At 56.0% G+C, this 14,389-nt stretch overlaps 1 protein-coding gene across 1 annotated transcript; it reads right to left on the bottom strand.

Annotated features, from left to right (window-relative positions):
- Positions 1-7,001: 7,001 nt before the first annotated feature.
- BESB_014090 (uncharacterized protein) lies at positions 7,002-12,385 on the bottom strand (the record flags this gene model as incomplete). The annotated part of the gene is made up of 6 exons (XM_029360139.1): positions 7,002-7,330; positions 8,069-9,198; positions 9,646-9,722; positions 9,933-10,242; positions 10,632-11,818; positions 12,164-12,385. 6 exons carry the CDS (start codon positions 12,383-12,385, stop codon positions 7,002-7,004), a joined length of 3,255 nt encoding a protein of 1,084 aa, XP_029216806.1.
- Positions 12,386-14,389: the final 2,004 nt, after the last annotated feature.

Raw genomic sequence — 14,389 nt, 5'->3', positions numbered from 1 at the left:
CTAGAGGCTCGCCATGTCTTACACGTTACGCGCCAGCTGTTGAATAAAACAGGTTATTGCAAAAACACTGGATGGCGCAAGGCTGGCATGTTTTGTTAAGATTTAGGGCCCGACGGTTTGGGACGCGAATGCATTCGTCTTAGGCGCATCTTTACCGAAGCTTGAAGACGTATGCGAAGAAGCGGCAGCGGTAATATAGCTGTTCTAGCACCCATGAACGTGTGCCGCCTGCTGAATGTTATCGCACAATCGTGATATTTAGGTCTTCCTCCTCCGCTCCTTTCCACGATGCGAATCTGTCGCGCAGGAAACAAAAACGCTATGCTTTTTATTGGTGTTCTTCTGACGTGTGTATGTGTCCATTGGATGCCCACAGTCAAATGTAAAGGCAGGCATATCCCGCTCTCCTGTGTAGCTTTTATCGCCAGAAAAAACAGCTTCAAACGTTGGTCGAAGACTCTTTAGAGCATCTACCCTGGCAGGATTTGATGGGAAGTCTCGCCTCACCGCGCAATCATCGCCGCGCACTGGCCATCCTCCTCTCCTACACGAAATCGTACTGAGCTGTAGTACGGCCGAGCTTCCACGCGGTGGGAAGAGGACTCTTCACGGGCCACTGGTAAAAAACTGGGCTGCTTGGTTCGGTGTACAAGTGACCTCACTAAAACTAGTGAAAAAGACAGCTTTGTTGAGCCTGCCTGACGTTCAGTGCCGAAGAGCGTTGGGAGAGAGAGTCTCCTCATGTCGAGGTCCATCCGGGCAGGCACACTCTTCGGCGTCTCGTGCTTGGGCGTTTTCATACGACTGAGTTCGTATACTTTGGCTGAACCTGATTCTGCAACCCTGTTCCCCTACGAGACTCTCGTACTTGGATCCTGAGATAACTGGTCTACTACGGTAAGTTGAAGGGCAGTAAATACACGACACGAACCAAAAAATCACCACGAGTGCTGCAGTGAAACGTACACTCATCTAGGGCAGACGATGTCCTCATAGAGCTAACCTGTGTAGCTGTCTAGAAAAGTGCCGGTACCAGATCTTCCATACCCTTTCGCAGAAAGCATTCCGTTGCCTCCCTTTGACGTATTCAAGTTTGTACGAATTCACGTGACCACTAGAGTCAATTGTTGGATAGCGAAATTGTTTCAGGCGTAACACCACTGCTGGTTCTATGCAGCGGTGATGCGTTGCTGTCGGGTTGACGTCAGAGTTTTGCTGTGCCGGCTGCGAAATTGCAGCCCGTCTGATGCATCCACAGGATATTAGCCTTCCAATAGTTGCCAACCATGTTTTTGAGTCGCCGTGATCTTCGACAATGCCGGATAGTATCAAGCATATCCACTTCGCGGGAAGAACATTCAAGAGACAACGGCTCCCGTAGAGGACGCAGCCTTGCTCAGCGATTTCCCTCTTAAGCTAAAATAGTCCTGAGTCTCTCTCCCCTCTCTCTGCACGTCTCTCGAGTATTAAGCGCAGATATCGTGAGTTGAAGGAAGGCGCTCCACTGCTGTTCAGAAGTACAGTAACAGATAGCGAGCACACTCATGTGGCGAGCTGGGGCCACTGTAGTTGCATGCGTCTAATACCACAACCCCACAGGCAGCTCCTGCGGTAACAGTCTTCGGGGCTCCGGGCCGGCTGTTGAACTTTTTACAGCCTGAGACAGCTTTCAGGAACGGGCAACCACCTATGACTGGATCGCTCTGTCATGGAAATATGGAGCGCTGACTGATTTCCAATTGGCATGTGCTGCCTTCATCGAACATGATATTGCATGAAGACAACAAGAACGCCGAACTGAGCTTAGGTGAGACAGTTCCAGTGGGCCTTGCGAGCGGCAGGTATACCGTGTACCGAAAGCCAATTTTCTCCCCCTCCCCCCTCTAAAAGAGACCCCCCCACAGGTTTGACGGAGAACACGGGCGACTTCCATTCGTGCTCCGCCGAATGCCATGCGCTATGAAGCAGATCGCAATACTAGAATGGGGGCCACTTTCGATGTGCCAGAGGTCCCCCGTGAGCGTCTTCAAATCGCAACCAAGTTTATGCCTGGAGGACCGTTTTTACCTGCCTTCCCTTATGAAGATCCCACGCCACCCGGAACTGTTTACCAATGTAGTGTGCGGTATGCAATCAGCCCCTACAAAAAACTGGACCCGGCTATTAGGAACCTCCGCCTATCATTCGGCTACGGATTCGCTGAAGCTATTGGATACATCAATATGAGAGCTCGCAAGCATCGCTGCTGCTCAGAGCACAAACAATTTCTTCAACGGATAGAGGCTTGGGCTATTATGAAAAATATTGACGCGGTGATATGGATAGATTACGAGAGTCTGGCGAGTAGATTGAGAATGGGAAAACTGCCTTCGGCTCTCGAAAGCATGCAAAAGCTCGTTAGGGATACGTTCGATGCAGCGTGCAACTGGCGGCCTCCGCTGGTACCCGAAAAGGTAAGGCAAAAGCGACTGAAGCAGCAATACGTAACTGACATGACATCATGGTCAGCAACGCCAAACGATCATCCGCCAGTCATGCCTTGGCTCAAAACGGAAATTCTTTGGCTGCAGCAGATGGCGACTCGGGATTTAGTCCCCAAGTGCCCGCAGAATGATGCAGCTGGAGCTGGCGACAGCAAGAGAGACACTCCATCTTCCCCGTCTCCTCCCCCTTCGAAAGCAGTTGCGGTGGACAATGGACCATTCACGGACCGCTCGCACCGCGTCTCACCAGAGAGAAGGAATATCTTGAGGACATACACGCCACTGGCTCGTCAGACTAGGGCTGCCAAAGAAGGGCGGAATCCGGCAGCGTTTTCGCGCGGCGGCAGTCCACGGCATACAACGTCAGCGCCGGTGGGAACTAGCATATTTGGCAATAGTGACAGTGGCGACCTTCGTCAAGAGAGCATGCAACAATCGTCATCAGGCAACAAACAGGCGGCAGAAATCAGAAGGGAACAACCGAGTACATATGCTCCTGAGCTCTGCAAGACACCGGTGGACCACGCAGAAGACGTACCGGTAGCTAATCGCGATCAGGGAGGATCCAGCAAAATCTCTGACGCATTCAATGCACCTGGTGCACGTTCTCAAACCAAGACAAGTGGAAGTGTCAGGCCTTCGGAAACTCACTGTAGAACTGGTCACCGGAACGATGCCGGCCAGCCGCACCACGATGACGGGTGGAATGTGTTGACACTGCTTGATAAGGACGAGCTTGGTAGGGCAAATAGGTTCTTCAGTGAGCCGGTAAGAGGCATCGTCTCCAGCCTCGTGGGCACTGACAAGCGGAGTCACGGTGGTTTTGACGTGGAGACGTTGAAAAAACAGATTCAGCCTGAAGTGGTGAGTGTCGCCGAGTTCTCGCAGCCGCATTGCCACTAGGGGGCCCTGACTCGAACTCCGGGGTACTGAACATACCCACGACATGGCTCGGCGTCAGATAAATAACGAGGCACAGGTTGAAGAGCTGAGTTTTTGTTACGGTTGCAGATTCCGCCCTTCAACTGCATCTACTCCCGCAGTATGACTCCTGGTGGGTTTTTTCTGCATGAGATTGCCACATCTACCACAGCGGCCATGACATTAATTGCTTCGTTTTTTCTCCGGACTTGTTGATAGCAAAGACAGAAGTGTCGTTTTGCGCATTTAACAAATTGTGTACCGACAGGTGGACCGGGTCGTGCGGAACCGGTGCCTGCAGCTTTCCCCATCAGTCGATCACTTGGGGTTGGCTGTAGTAGGTTGAAGGTGCGATGTGGATGGAAAGTGAAGACAGCAAATTGCTCGAGTCTTTCTGCGTTGCTACTAGCCGACAGGAGTGCAGAAACATAACGTGGTAACGCTACACCTGAGTGCGCAACGCAGCGCGAGCTTCGCGAACAACTACGCCCTACGATGTACACGACTTCTAATCAACATGGGAAAAAAACAAGGAGGAATGGAGTGTCACTTTCACCCTATGTTTCGCTGCAATTAATTGTGTAACTCCATGCTTTAAAAAGCACAGGTCCAGGCAGATATAACTATCCCGACCTATGGACGTCGAAGTGAGTACAAAGGTTCGCAGACAGCTGTTATGCAAGGTAGCTGGCTGCACCCGTGCTAAAGCGCACGGGCTTTCCCTTCTCTATAGAGGTGGCGCAGACAGGTAATCATGACGGGATGTGAGAGAAAGAGCTCTATGTCGTTTAACAACGACAGCAGGAGAGGCGGAATAGACGAAGAGTTGCGAAGCGACTACCCGGCCGTTTCGAGTCTGCTGCGCAGACGATTGGTGAGGCCCTTTGTGCGCGTTGTGGAGCCATACTGGACGAGCGTGCGTCTAGCAAGTCGAGATCGAGTGAATTCTTGCTAAGATAAAAAACAGCCGTACACCTTGACTTCTTTTTGTACGCAGCATACTTCTCTGTTGCTGCCTCCGCTTTCCTATAGGCGTGCAAGATACGGGACTCAACTAACTGCGAGACCCTCCACTATCTTCGGGGAGATCCAGAAGTAAGAAGACGCAGACAGATATATACAGCAGAGTTGTACAAGCAGCATATATGGTTCCAACTTGCATGCTCCCTCCTTCCCCGTCCATTTCGAAGGCGGCGATCTGACACCATATCTTCACTTGTCGATGTTACCTCGGTTAGCGGCACCGCGAGCAACGCTCACCGGGAGCAGCATCGCCCGATCAGTTTGCGCCATCTCCACCGAGCGGCGTGTGTTTTGATCAGGAAAGCTGCTGAACTCCCCGCGTGCGCCGATTACTACCCACAGGTTGGTGTATTCCATATTCCGTACGATCTGGACGCAAACCAGCAAGCACACAGGCGGCTATCCTGCGTCTACGACTCGGGAGAGGAGCAGTGTTTCACAGATTAAGGAAGCCAGAGGGCCTGAACTTCACGTGGCGTGCTGATGTGATATCCGCCTTCAGAAACCAGAGAAGCATACGACAGCGGCTGTGTTCTCAAGAGCCCCACGTTACATACATGATGAGGTGGGTTGCTCCCGGAATCGGGTCTATCCGGCAGTGCACAACTAACGAGGCGCACGATAATAGTAGCGACTGAAGTGCGGGAGTACGAGACAAAATATGTAGAGTGTTTTGTCCTCCAATATTCTGATGTGCCCGGTTGTCAACGGAAAAGCTGCATATCGCTTGCATACCGCAGTTGGGTTGGTAGTTGAGCAGAAGAGACTAGCAGGTACAGGACAAAGGTTGACACAGCCAACACCACAGCATCAGCTGAATCTACCTAGCGCAGAGCTGCAGGACAAGTCAATCATATTTTCTTCCCGTGCGACGCCGGGAGACTACTTTTCTGGGCAGGTGCCGCTGTTAGTCCCGGCTTGACGACATCATCGTACTCGTATAGTCGTAGCAGCAGTCACGCTTGCGAAAGGGACTTTTTCCCGGTCCGCACCCGAGCGAATCGTGCAGTACACCACAAGTGACAATCGTGTCGCAGTCCGGGCAGATACGACACAGCCGGAACAGATACCAGGCGTTCGTTCGTTCATCGCGTTGTGCCTGTAGAGTAAGGCTGAAAGGGGCGTTCCATTTATCAGTTCAGAACACAAGCTGCATGTTGTCAAAGAGGAAGGCCTACCCGGTAAGCGCGAATCAGCCAATGATTGCCCTGCACGGCCCATGAGGAGCGGACAAACCACGGTGCCGTGGCAGCTAAAGCCCCCCTACCACTTCACTTGACTGACTAGGTGTATCACTGCTCTGAGAGAATGGCTCTAGGCGGCACCTTTACGGTCTATACTGGGGGGACCTTATTGTCGGACTCTCGACAACTCCGTGCACGCATAGACACAGCTCCGGTGTGCCAACTTACGTGCTCCATGCATGACTAATTGCGATAAGGACGGGAATGACGTTGAAGCGGAACAACTCGTTCTGTGAGTTGTTGATTGAAATGGCAATCACCTCGTAGGCCCCCGCTTTTTTAAAGACCGCGTGCTCAAAGCGGTACGAATGGTGTACTTAGAGAGGAGTTGGAGTGGTTTTGTAGACAGTGGAAGTCCTGTGACTTAGGCAGATCTCCTGGTACCCTCCCATGCGAACCAAGCCACCACACATAACGGTGTCTGCAAGCCATAACAGCCTTCTCTCGAGGTGCCCTTTTCAAATGGCCATCTTGAGCACAGCCAGCAGCTCCTGTGCATGTCGCAGGACCTGGTACGTACTATACATCGGGAGTACCAGGTGCAACGTGCCCTCGGTACACGATAGGGAAGGCGCAGCGTTTCTAGGCCGTCGTGCCTAACTCCTGACCAACGTTTTCAAAGCGTCAGAGCATCCAAGTGCGTGAAACGTGGTTCCCCGTGCACCCCGCCGCCAGAAGGACAGCGCGTTTCGGATTCACTTGATGCTTCCGAAGTTGAACCAAGCTCTCAGGCAACACTGCGGCGGTACCAGCACAGGACCAGCATGCTGAACCTTCTTCAGGCTACCTGATCAAATAGAATGGAAGTGCTACCTACCAAAGAATGCTTCGTAGTGTGCCTGCGATATTGCTACCCAATTTGACGTCTCCATATCGCCCCGTAAGCTGTTCTGGGTCCCCCCCCCCCCGTGATTCTTTGTAAGGAGGCGCTTCCACCTTGTGGCTAAATGCGGCAATCAAGCGACCACTGCGGCCCCTCGTCGGGGTAAACAGCCAACACAGACGGCCATATTCAACCGGAAGGATGGGATGCGCTTTAGAGATCAAATAGAATGGAAGTGCCACCCGAACTGCTCCGGACACATGAGTGTGTTTGACGGGTACTCTCCGAGCGAATCAATGCTTCTGGATGACAGCTGCTGCGTGGCCATCGTGATTCACCCTGGAATCGCAAAAAAGAATTCTACAACGTTTTGAAACGATACCCGGGATACCCTGTCAGCTCCTCCCGTCCTGGTGGCTTCACGCACCCCGTGAGGATACGGCTAAATTATTCCAACTGATGTCTTTTACATACACACAGCGATACAACCGTTGCATCGACGTAAAGCTACGTAACCGCTCGCTTTTTTGCCATAGCTGCGGCAGCGACGGCGAAGGCTTCAAAAAGGCGAACCGGCCCCCGAAAATCGAGAGCGAAAACGTCTTTTGACACCTTTCCCATCATCAAATAGATGGAACTTTGCTCCTCGTCATCAGAGTAACCATCTTGCCCTCCAGCGTGCCGCATGCCGCTGGATCGCTTACGCGTACCCGAACACGGGATTAATTGCAGGTTTTTGGCGGATGCGACCTTAGCTCTGCCAAAGAAAGGTAGTGAGTAGGCCTGCAGTGATTCGTCCCACTTTGCCTTGACGGTCTCCAGTGTGTAGGCACCATCTGCAAAGAACCACGTATTTCACAGAGCTCACTGTCATTCCGTTGACCCGTGCAGGAAAATCGGTGTACGGATTTGTTGATGAGCCGTTTAGCGCAGATACAAATCAACATTCGCAGGACACGCCACGACGCATACTTCTATGCGAAATGCATTTCCAGGCAAATCGATGACACGCTTAAAACGCGCCGCAACTTGGCGGGGTTTGTGCGAGACTCTAGGCCGACGTGGAAGTGCGCGTAGCCTCAAGTTAAGGACATCTGTCTGCTTTTTGAGTTTGTAAATACAAACTGGACTGTGGATAGAGTCGTTGGAACCCTCCGGCCCCTTCTGCGCCCCCCTTTCACTACTGCTTTCGTATTCCGCGAGCAAATGTCGCCAGCCGGATGCGAATGCACCATAAGCACGGTGACAGCTCCGCGGATTCTGACAGCTGACACAGCATCAACCCGCCTCTCTGTGCGCTTTACCTTGCTCGTTCCGTAATGAGCTTGAGTTCTCCTGCTTCCCTTCTGACTACATTTATGAGGCCAAAGGCTCTACTGGCTGGAACTCCCCGCCCATGCGGGGCGGGGCGTGTGACGCTGCAAGAACCACGCTAGATCCCAGTGCTGGGAGAAGAAAAAACCGCCACTTCACACAGACAGAAGCATCGCCGCCGTACATATACCCGCAGTCAGAGCCCTTGGCGGTCACCACATCGTCCGCTTCAGGCTGCTCAGGCCGACGCAGCGACTTACCTTGTCTGTTCAGGCGAACCTTCATTTGACGGGGCATGTCTCCGCGCAGATTGCGTTCGAACTGAATGCTGCAGAGTTCCTTTTCTTGACTGTGCGGCAAGAGGCTGATTGGCTCGGCGCCGTCTACCCTGGTGTCCTTGTCTCCGCCGTTCCGCGTGTGCGTCGCAGATGCTTCGCGGCTCGCAGCCGGGTTTCCCTGCGCAGACACCACTTCAACGACTTCGCCCTCCGCAGCTTCCACCCCAGTCGGGCTGCGCTGACAACTTGCGAAGAACACACAGTCCTTGGCCCAGTGCATCTGCTTCGGCTGCGCGGGGTGCTTTCGCGACGCAACCTCGGCATCCAGCTGCGCGCCGCAGGCCGTCTCTTCGTAGGGCAGTTCCCAGTACTTGACAGGTTTGAGTTTCGCGCTTCCACCGGTAGCTTGCGGCCTGTCTGCCGCGGGGTCTCGGCTCTCCCACGGGCGCCTGTGCCTCTCGCTCGAGGCCCCGGACGCGTGAGAGGCGCTGCGTCTGAACGCGTCTGGACAGCGCAGGGGGCTCTGCGTCGGGTCGCCGCGGGCCGCGTGCAGAGCCCCGTTCGCCGCGGGCGCCGACTCGCGCCCTCCCGCATACACGCGGAAGAGTCGCGCGTAAACGTGTTTCTCGGCCTGTGCCACCGCAGAGGCGCCCAGCTGGTGGTTGTAGGGCTGCGGCAGGCCCCAGTCGGTCACAGAGAACTTGGTTCCCCAGAAGCTGCCTTGGAGTGTTCCAAGGTAGTCCTCTCCGTGCACGCGAGCCGCGCTCACGACAGCCAGCAGCTTCTGACTGGCGGCCAGCGCCACAGGATTTGCAGCTGCGCCGCGGCCTTTCACGGGCGAACCGCGCGCGCTGGCCTCCAGGTCCTCTCGCAGGAACGGCTCCGCAGCCCCGACGAGGGCAGGAAAGGGAACGAAGAAGTCCACGGGGGAGTGTTCGGACTGCCGCCGGCCAGACAAGAGCAACACCTGCTTCTGCGACTCCTGGTGGCAGACGACGCGCTCACTCAGACCCAGCTGCCTGCAGAAGGCTGTGTCCACCAGGAGCAGGTACGCGTGCGGATACGTCGACGCGGTGACACTCCGCACTCGCCGAAACTGACAGTGCAAATACCTGCGCGCGCCAGACAGGACACCGACCCGAGAAGGCTTCGCCACGCGCACGACACGCGGACAGCCTCGCCACAGAAGACGCACCTCGAACGCGCCCCCCATGCAACTCAGGAGCGCTTGGCGAGAGCAGAACTGCCGCCGGCCCGCCACGGTGTGGGGACCGAGCGTCGGTTTCTCGGCTGCCGCGGAAGAACCCGGCGCGGACGCTTCGGGGAAGGCGTAGCCAGGCGAACACGCGCTCTCAGTCCCCAGCTAGTCACTCTCACTCGAGGAGTCCGAAACACACAGTACACGCGGTCCTCGTCTCTAAAAGAACAACCGACGCGGAGGCAAGAGACGACAACGCTGTAGAGTCAACGTGCGGCCGGCGGCACGCTGTCTCAGTCTGGCGCGCGAAGCTTCCCGCAGAGAGCCATTTGCCGCAGCCGCCGGTCTGAGGCAATCTTACCCCTTGGGCTCTTCGAGAAACTTGCTTTTGATGAACGCCTCGTCAGCCACCACGCTCCAGAAACTGTGGAGAGGCACCTGTGAATGAAGCCGCACCACACACACACACACATGCAGCTCAGTACACTTATACACAAGAGAATCCGTTCTGGGATCCACCTGAGAGGGCAGGCATCCACCACACGAGGCAGAGCAGGGGCGGGGCACACGCTCGCGGGCAGGGACTCCACACTCACGACCGCGGCAGCTCTACAATCTCTCAGAGTCCGCGCCGCTTCGGCGTCTTACCGTGTAGGAGAGGTGCGTCAAGACGGCGCGAGCGACGCTGTAGCAGAGCTTCTTGCCAGCGCACTTCTGGAAGACGGAGGGCGGCAGCCACGAGAGATCGACAGTAGAACCAGGAGCGGCCAATGCTGCGCCGTTCTGCTCATGCGTCGCGGGAGCGGCCGCGGAATCGGGACTAGAGCGGTCCACGTGAAGCGTGGAGCCCGAGTCGCCGACGCCCCCCATGGGTTGCGCATCGGGTCTCGCGGGAGGCTCTCGCCACTCCGGCGGCAAGCCCCTCTCCAGCAGAATCTGCTTGAGCAGCCAGTAGCAACTGCATGCACAGCAGTGGAGGAAGCGAGGCGCAAAAACGTATCAAAGCAAAGCCACCAACTCAAACGCCACCCGCAGGACACTGAGGCCGCTCGCTTGAAAATAGAGGCCAGAACGCTTTGCTGCTGCAGCTCACGGACAGCCAAGGACGAACTTGTTCAGCTGTTGTGAATACAGAACAAATTGAACGCCATGTATTACAAATAGCAAAGATAATGTCTCGTACGTGGGATCGGATCGAAGCTGACGCATAGCCCGTGCGCAGGAAAGACAGCACCTCCCTGGAACCCCACGAGAAGCGGCTTCAGGTCTGTGGCCTGTGGCCGTCATCCAGGCGAGATGACGGGCAGGAAGCGGCTCCCGCGGCATCAGCTCCATCTGTTTCCTCACCTCGTCATGAGAACAGGATCGTCGTATCGGTACGCGACGCAGCAGCACGCCGGAAGCAGCGCTTCATCCAGTTTTCGAAGGACTCGCTCGCCAGTTGCCTCCTTCAGCGCACGGAGAGCTGCACATGCAGCCTCAGCGCTGAGTCCGCTGCATGCGAGCCCCGCCGCCGCCCGAGCCCTTTCTCCGCCCTCACGTGCGCCGCCCTGCGAGGCCTGCTGCTGCGCCACCTTGGAGAGAGGCTGCGCGAGCAAAAGACAACTCGCGTACGTCTCCAGGACTTGCTCCGCGGGGAGGGGCGCTGCGAGTGCGGCCGCAGCTGCGGAGATGCGCGCGAGGTCGTCTGCCGAGAGCGGGGCAGCTCTCGGCGCCTCGACGGAGACTGGAAGGCCACAGGGCGGCGGCGCCCACGCCGCGTCGTATACAGACGGTTGGGAGAGAGGCGAGCGGCGACTCAGCGAAGACTCTGCGCTCATCCAGCCCTCGAAATCCGACGACCCCACAGGCCGAGGCGAGCCTCCGCTCAGGCTGTTCAAGGGCGCTTGCCAGGGCGCGCGCGAAACGTCAGCAGCGACTTCGTAGCCCCTCCTCTGGAACCCGTCGCCACGACTGCCCGCTCTGTGCGCGTACTCCTCGGCGCCAGCGAAAGGCCCGCGGGACGGCCAGGCAGCCTCCTGACTCCAAGGGATTTGCGCAGACACGCCGTCGCGGTCACCCACAGCAGGCAGAGGAGACGCTGGGTGGGCCTCACTTTGTGCGTGCGGCGAGTCCGGCAACGGGCGCCGCCCTGCGGCGAGGGACGCGGCGGCGGCCTTCAGCGTCGCGGCACGCTGCTGCGAACAGAACTCAATGACTCGCCACAGCGCCTCCGCCGTCACGTGGTCTTCGTGGTCAAACACAAACAGTGACTGGCGGACGCACCGCCCTAGTCTCTGTTGAGGGCCTCCGAGCTGCGGAACGGACTCGGCAGGATGACCGGAAGCCCCGTTGAACGCGTAGGGGAAACCCTTGTCCAGGCGGCCGCTCGAGAACAGCGGGAAACCGTCGAGTACGTCTCCGCTTACGCGCCCCGCGATAGACACGACGTGCGGCTGCAACGGAATGCTCGGGACCGCCTCTTTGTTCGCCGACGCCTGCCTACTTGCACTCTCGCACATAGTCTTCCACAGGCTGCTGCTCGCCGGACCCCCCTGCAGAGATGCAGCACGCCGACATACGACATGCACAACGACCTGAGCACGCACTCTGGCCTCGTGCGGAGAAACGCAACGGACATTTTTGCAAAAAAACGAACTACGCAGCTGACCGTAACGCCTCGTAAGGCGTCGACAGTTTCGAATAATGCGGCCGCGCAGCAGTTCTAGGCGACGCCCACTGGTGCACGGGGTGGCAGATGCAGGCTGCATGGGTCGGTCGGCGCGTTAGCAGCATTTCCTCTAGGGGCAGATGAATTGTAAGCGGCCTGCTAATCAGCTATCTACTCCATAAGAAGACCTCGCGCTCTTTCGTGCGCCGCCACGGCATGTGTCTCGCACCTGGCTCGCCTGGGCTGATTGGCTGGCCGCACGGGTTGGGCTGTCCGCCGGCGCCGGGGAAGTCACATCAGGAGCTTCCGAATGGCGGCAACGGTACTTTGTTTGTGTTATAGTAAGCAGCAGCTTTGCGTCGTTTTCTCTATCCTCTTCATCTGCTCGTTCCTCTGGAGCGGCAGCCGCCGCCGGGTCTGCTTCGTCGTCCAAACAGCTGAACTCCGACATGGTATGTAGCCCCGGCAACCGGGCTGCTTCAAAAGTCCCTCCCGCAAGAATGCCAGCTCTCGAGACCCTAATCCTTCAGGCCAGTGCGCTCCGGTGAACTAGGGAGCGGGATGTGCCTCAAACAGATCGATTTAGACGCGTTGCATGACGCAGTTATACACACGCGCAGCCACAGATACAGCCATCAAGTTTGTGCGCCCTATGCCGACAGATGCATACGAAGAAATGCGCGACCATGAATGAAACAAACTGGAATACGTGTGTCAAGGCAGGTAAGAGTTTCGTCTGGCAACCCTCGAGGGGGCTCCCGTGGACGCTGAGCGAGGCACGGAACCCTACCGTAGGGCTGACGAGGAGCGGAAGCGTGAATCGCGGGCAACCCGCATCCATTTACGAAAAAAAGCGAGGCAGCTCTTGCTACAACAGAAAGCTCCTTCGCCCTGGCGGCTCATGCCTCGCATTAGGACGGCGTCCAACAGAAAAAGCATCCCTCGTTCGCACACATATCCCGACTCGCTGCCGCAGGCTCTACAAGCCACTGACAGCGAGCTGCATGCGCTGCGGTGAAACGACGCGAGGAGGGCGACAGAAATGACGAGGCCGAAACAGACAGGCGGACATTACTTCTAGTGCTAAGAAGTTGAAAGACCACAAACCCAGGCCAACATCTTCATGAGCATGTGGCACCCAAAACACATTATCTGCGATCCTCTGCGGAGTCGGCCGCAGCGTGGTGCCCAGCAAGCTGGCAGATCGCGCTGAACGACTGATGAGTTTGCTACCCGGTCATGACGTCACAACTGCAAGGCGACAACCATACAAAACGACTGAAATTGAAGGGCGTCCCGATGCGCTTTGAAGCTGAGAGGGCTCGTACGTTCCTCCCCAGCTTGAGACGAAACTAACGCGGAGCCGCTACCCTACATTAACGGAGAGGTGGACGCGCATCGCAGCAGGCAACGAAAGCGCGCGCAAAAACTTCCACTGTAGAAGCGGCTTTTCAAAAAAGAAGTACAGATAAAGAGATAGCCGCACGTGTGAGCTAACGGCAGCTGCAGAAGGCTGTGAACTTCAAAGACCGCCGAAGGATCATTAGGGAACACCGTGAGACATGCCAGCCAGCGCGCCGACGTTGCAGTCTTCGGCGCGCGCATGTTCGAGTGCTGTGAGCGCGCGACGTTTCATGCGGAGATCTTTGCGCTTGCTCGATGCAGGCCCGTTCAAGCCCTATCATGGCTACTGAGAAGGAATCTAAAGTCACTCTGCCCTTTCGTCTAGACTTCCTACCACTACAGCAGCAAGCTGAGTAGTCTTCGCCCCGCTACACTGTAAGCCCCCCCATAATTTTGTGCGTTCGGAAAGAAGCCGAGATGCTCATGCCGAAATAACTGGATCACTATTTTTTGCCTCCTCATTGGATACACCAAAGGCTTTCTCTGCAGATGAATAGATCTTCATAGCATGCATCTGCCGAATAAACCGAGTTGTGGGGTCAACAATGTGGTTGCTACGTCCGTCGCGCCTACGAGACCATCGCAGATATGGTTGACCCACAAAGATGTCATTTCGTTAGTCACGCCGCCGGCCCCATCGCGTTGACCATGAAGCCCGCTGTCTGCGCAGTCTTTCGCATGTCTTGCATACCGAAGTGGGACGCAATTGCTCAAGATTCCGAGAGCAGAACAATATCAGTACCCGGCGTGCGGCCAGCAACCGCGTGTATCTCTACCATTCCATGCACGGCTCCTGTTCAGCTCACAGAGTCCCAGAGATAATCACTCCAAGTATTATGCTACTGATCAGACTAGCACCTGAGTAGTAGTTTACTCTCGCTGTTAAGATGCACCTTCACGGTGTTTTGTCAAATTCAATACTTTTTAGCGGGGAACTTGACAAGCCTTGATAGATGTGTAAAAACGACAAGGACATGAGTATACCAGAATTATGGTTCTACCCGAACACAGTGATCAGATGTAGCGATGTCTGACGAATACGGTATTTAAT

This window comes from Besnoitia besnoiti, chromosome IX (assembly GCF_002563875.1).
Source record: "Besnoitia besnoiti strain Bb-Ger1 chromosome IX, whole genome shotgun sequence".
NCBI lineage: Eukaryota > Apicomplexa > Conoidasida > Eucoccidiorida > Sarcocystidae > Besnoitia > Besnoitia besnoiti.
This window is presented reverse-complemented; position numbering and strand designations above follow the sequence as displayed.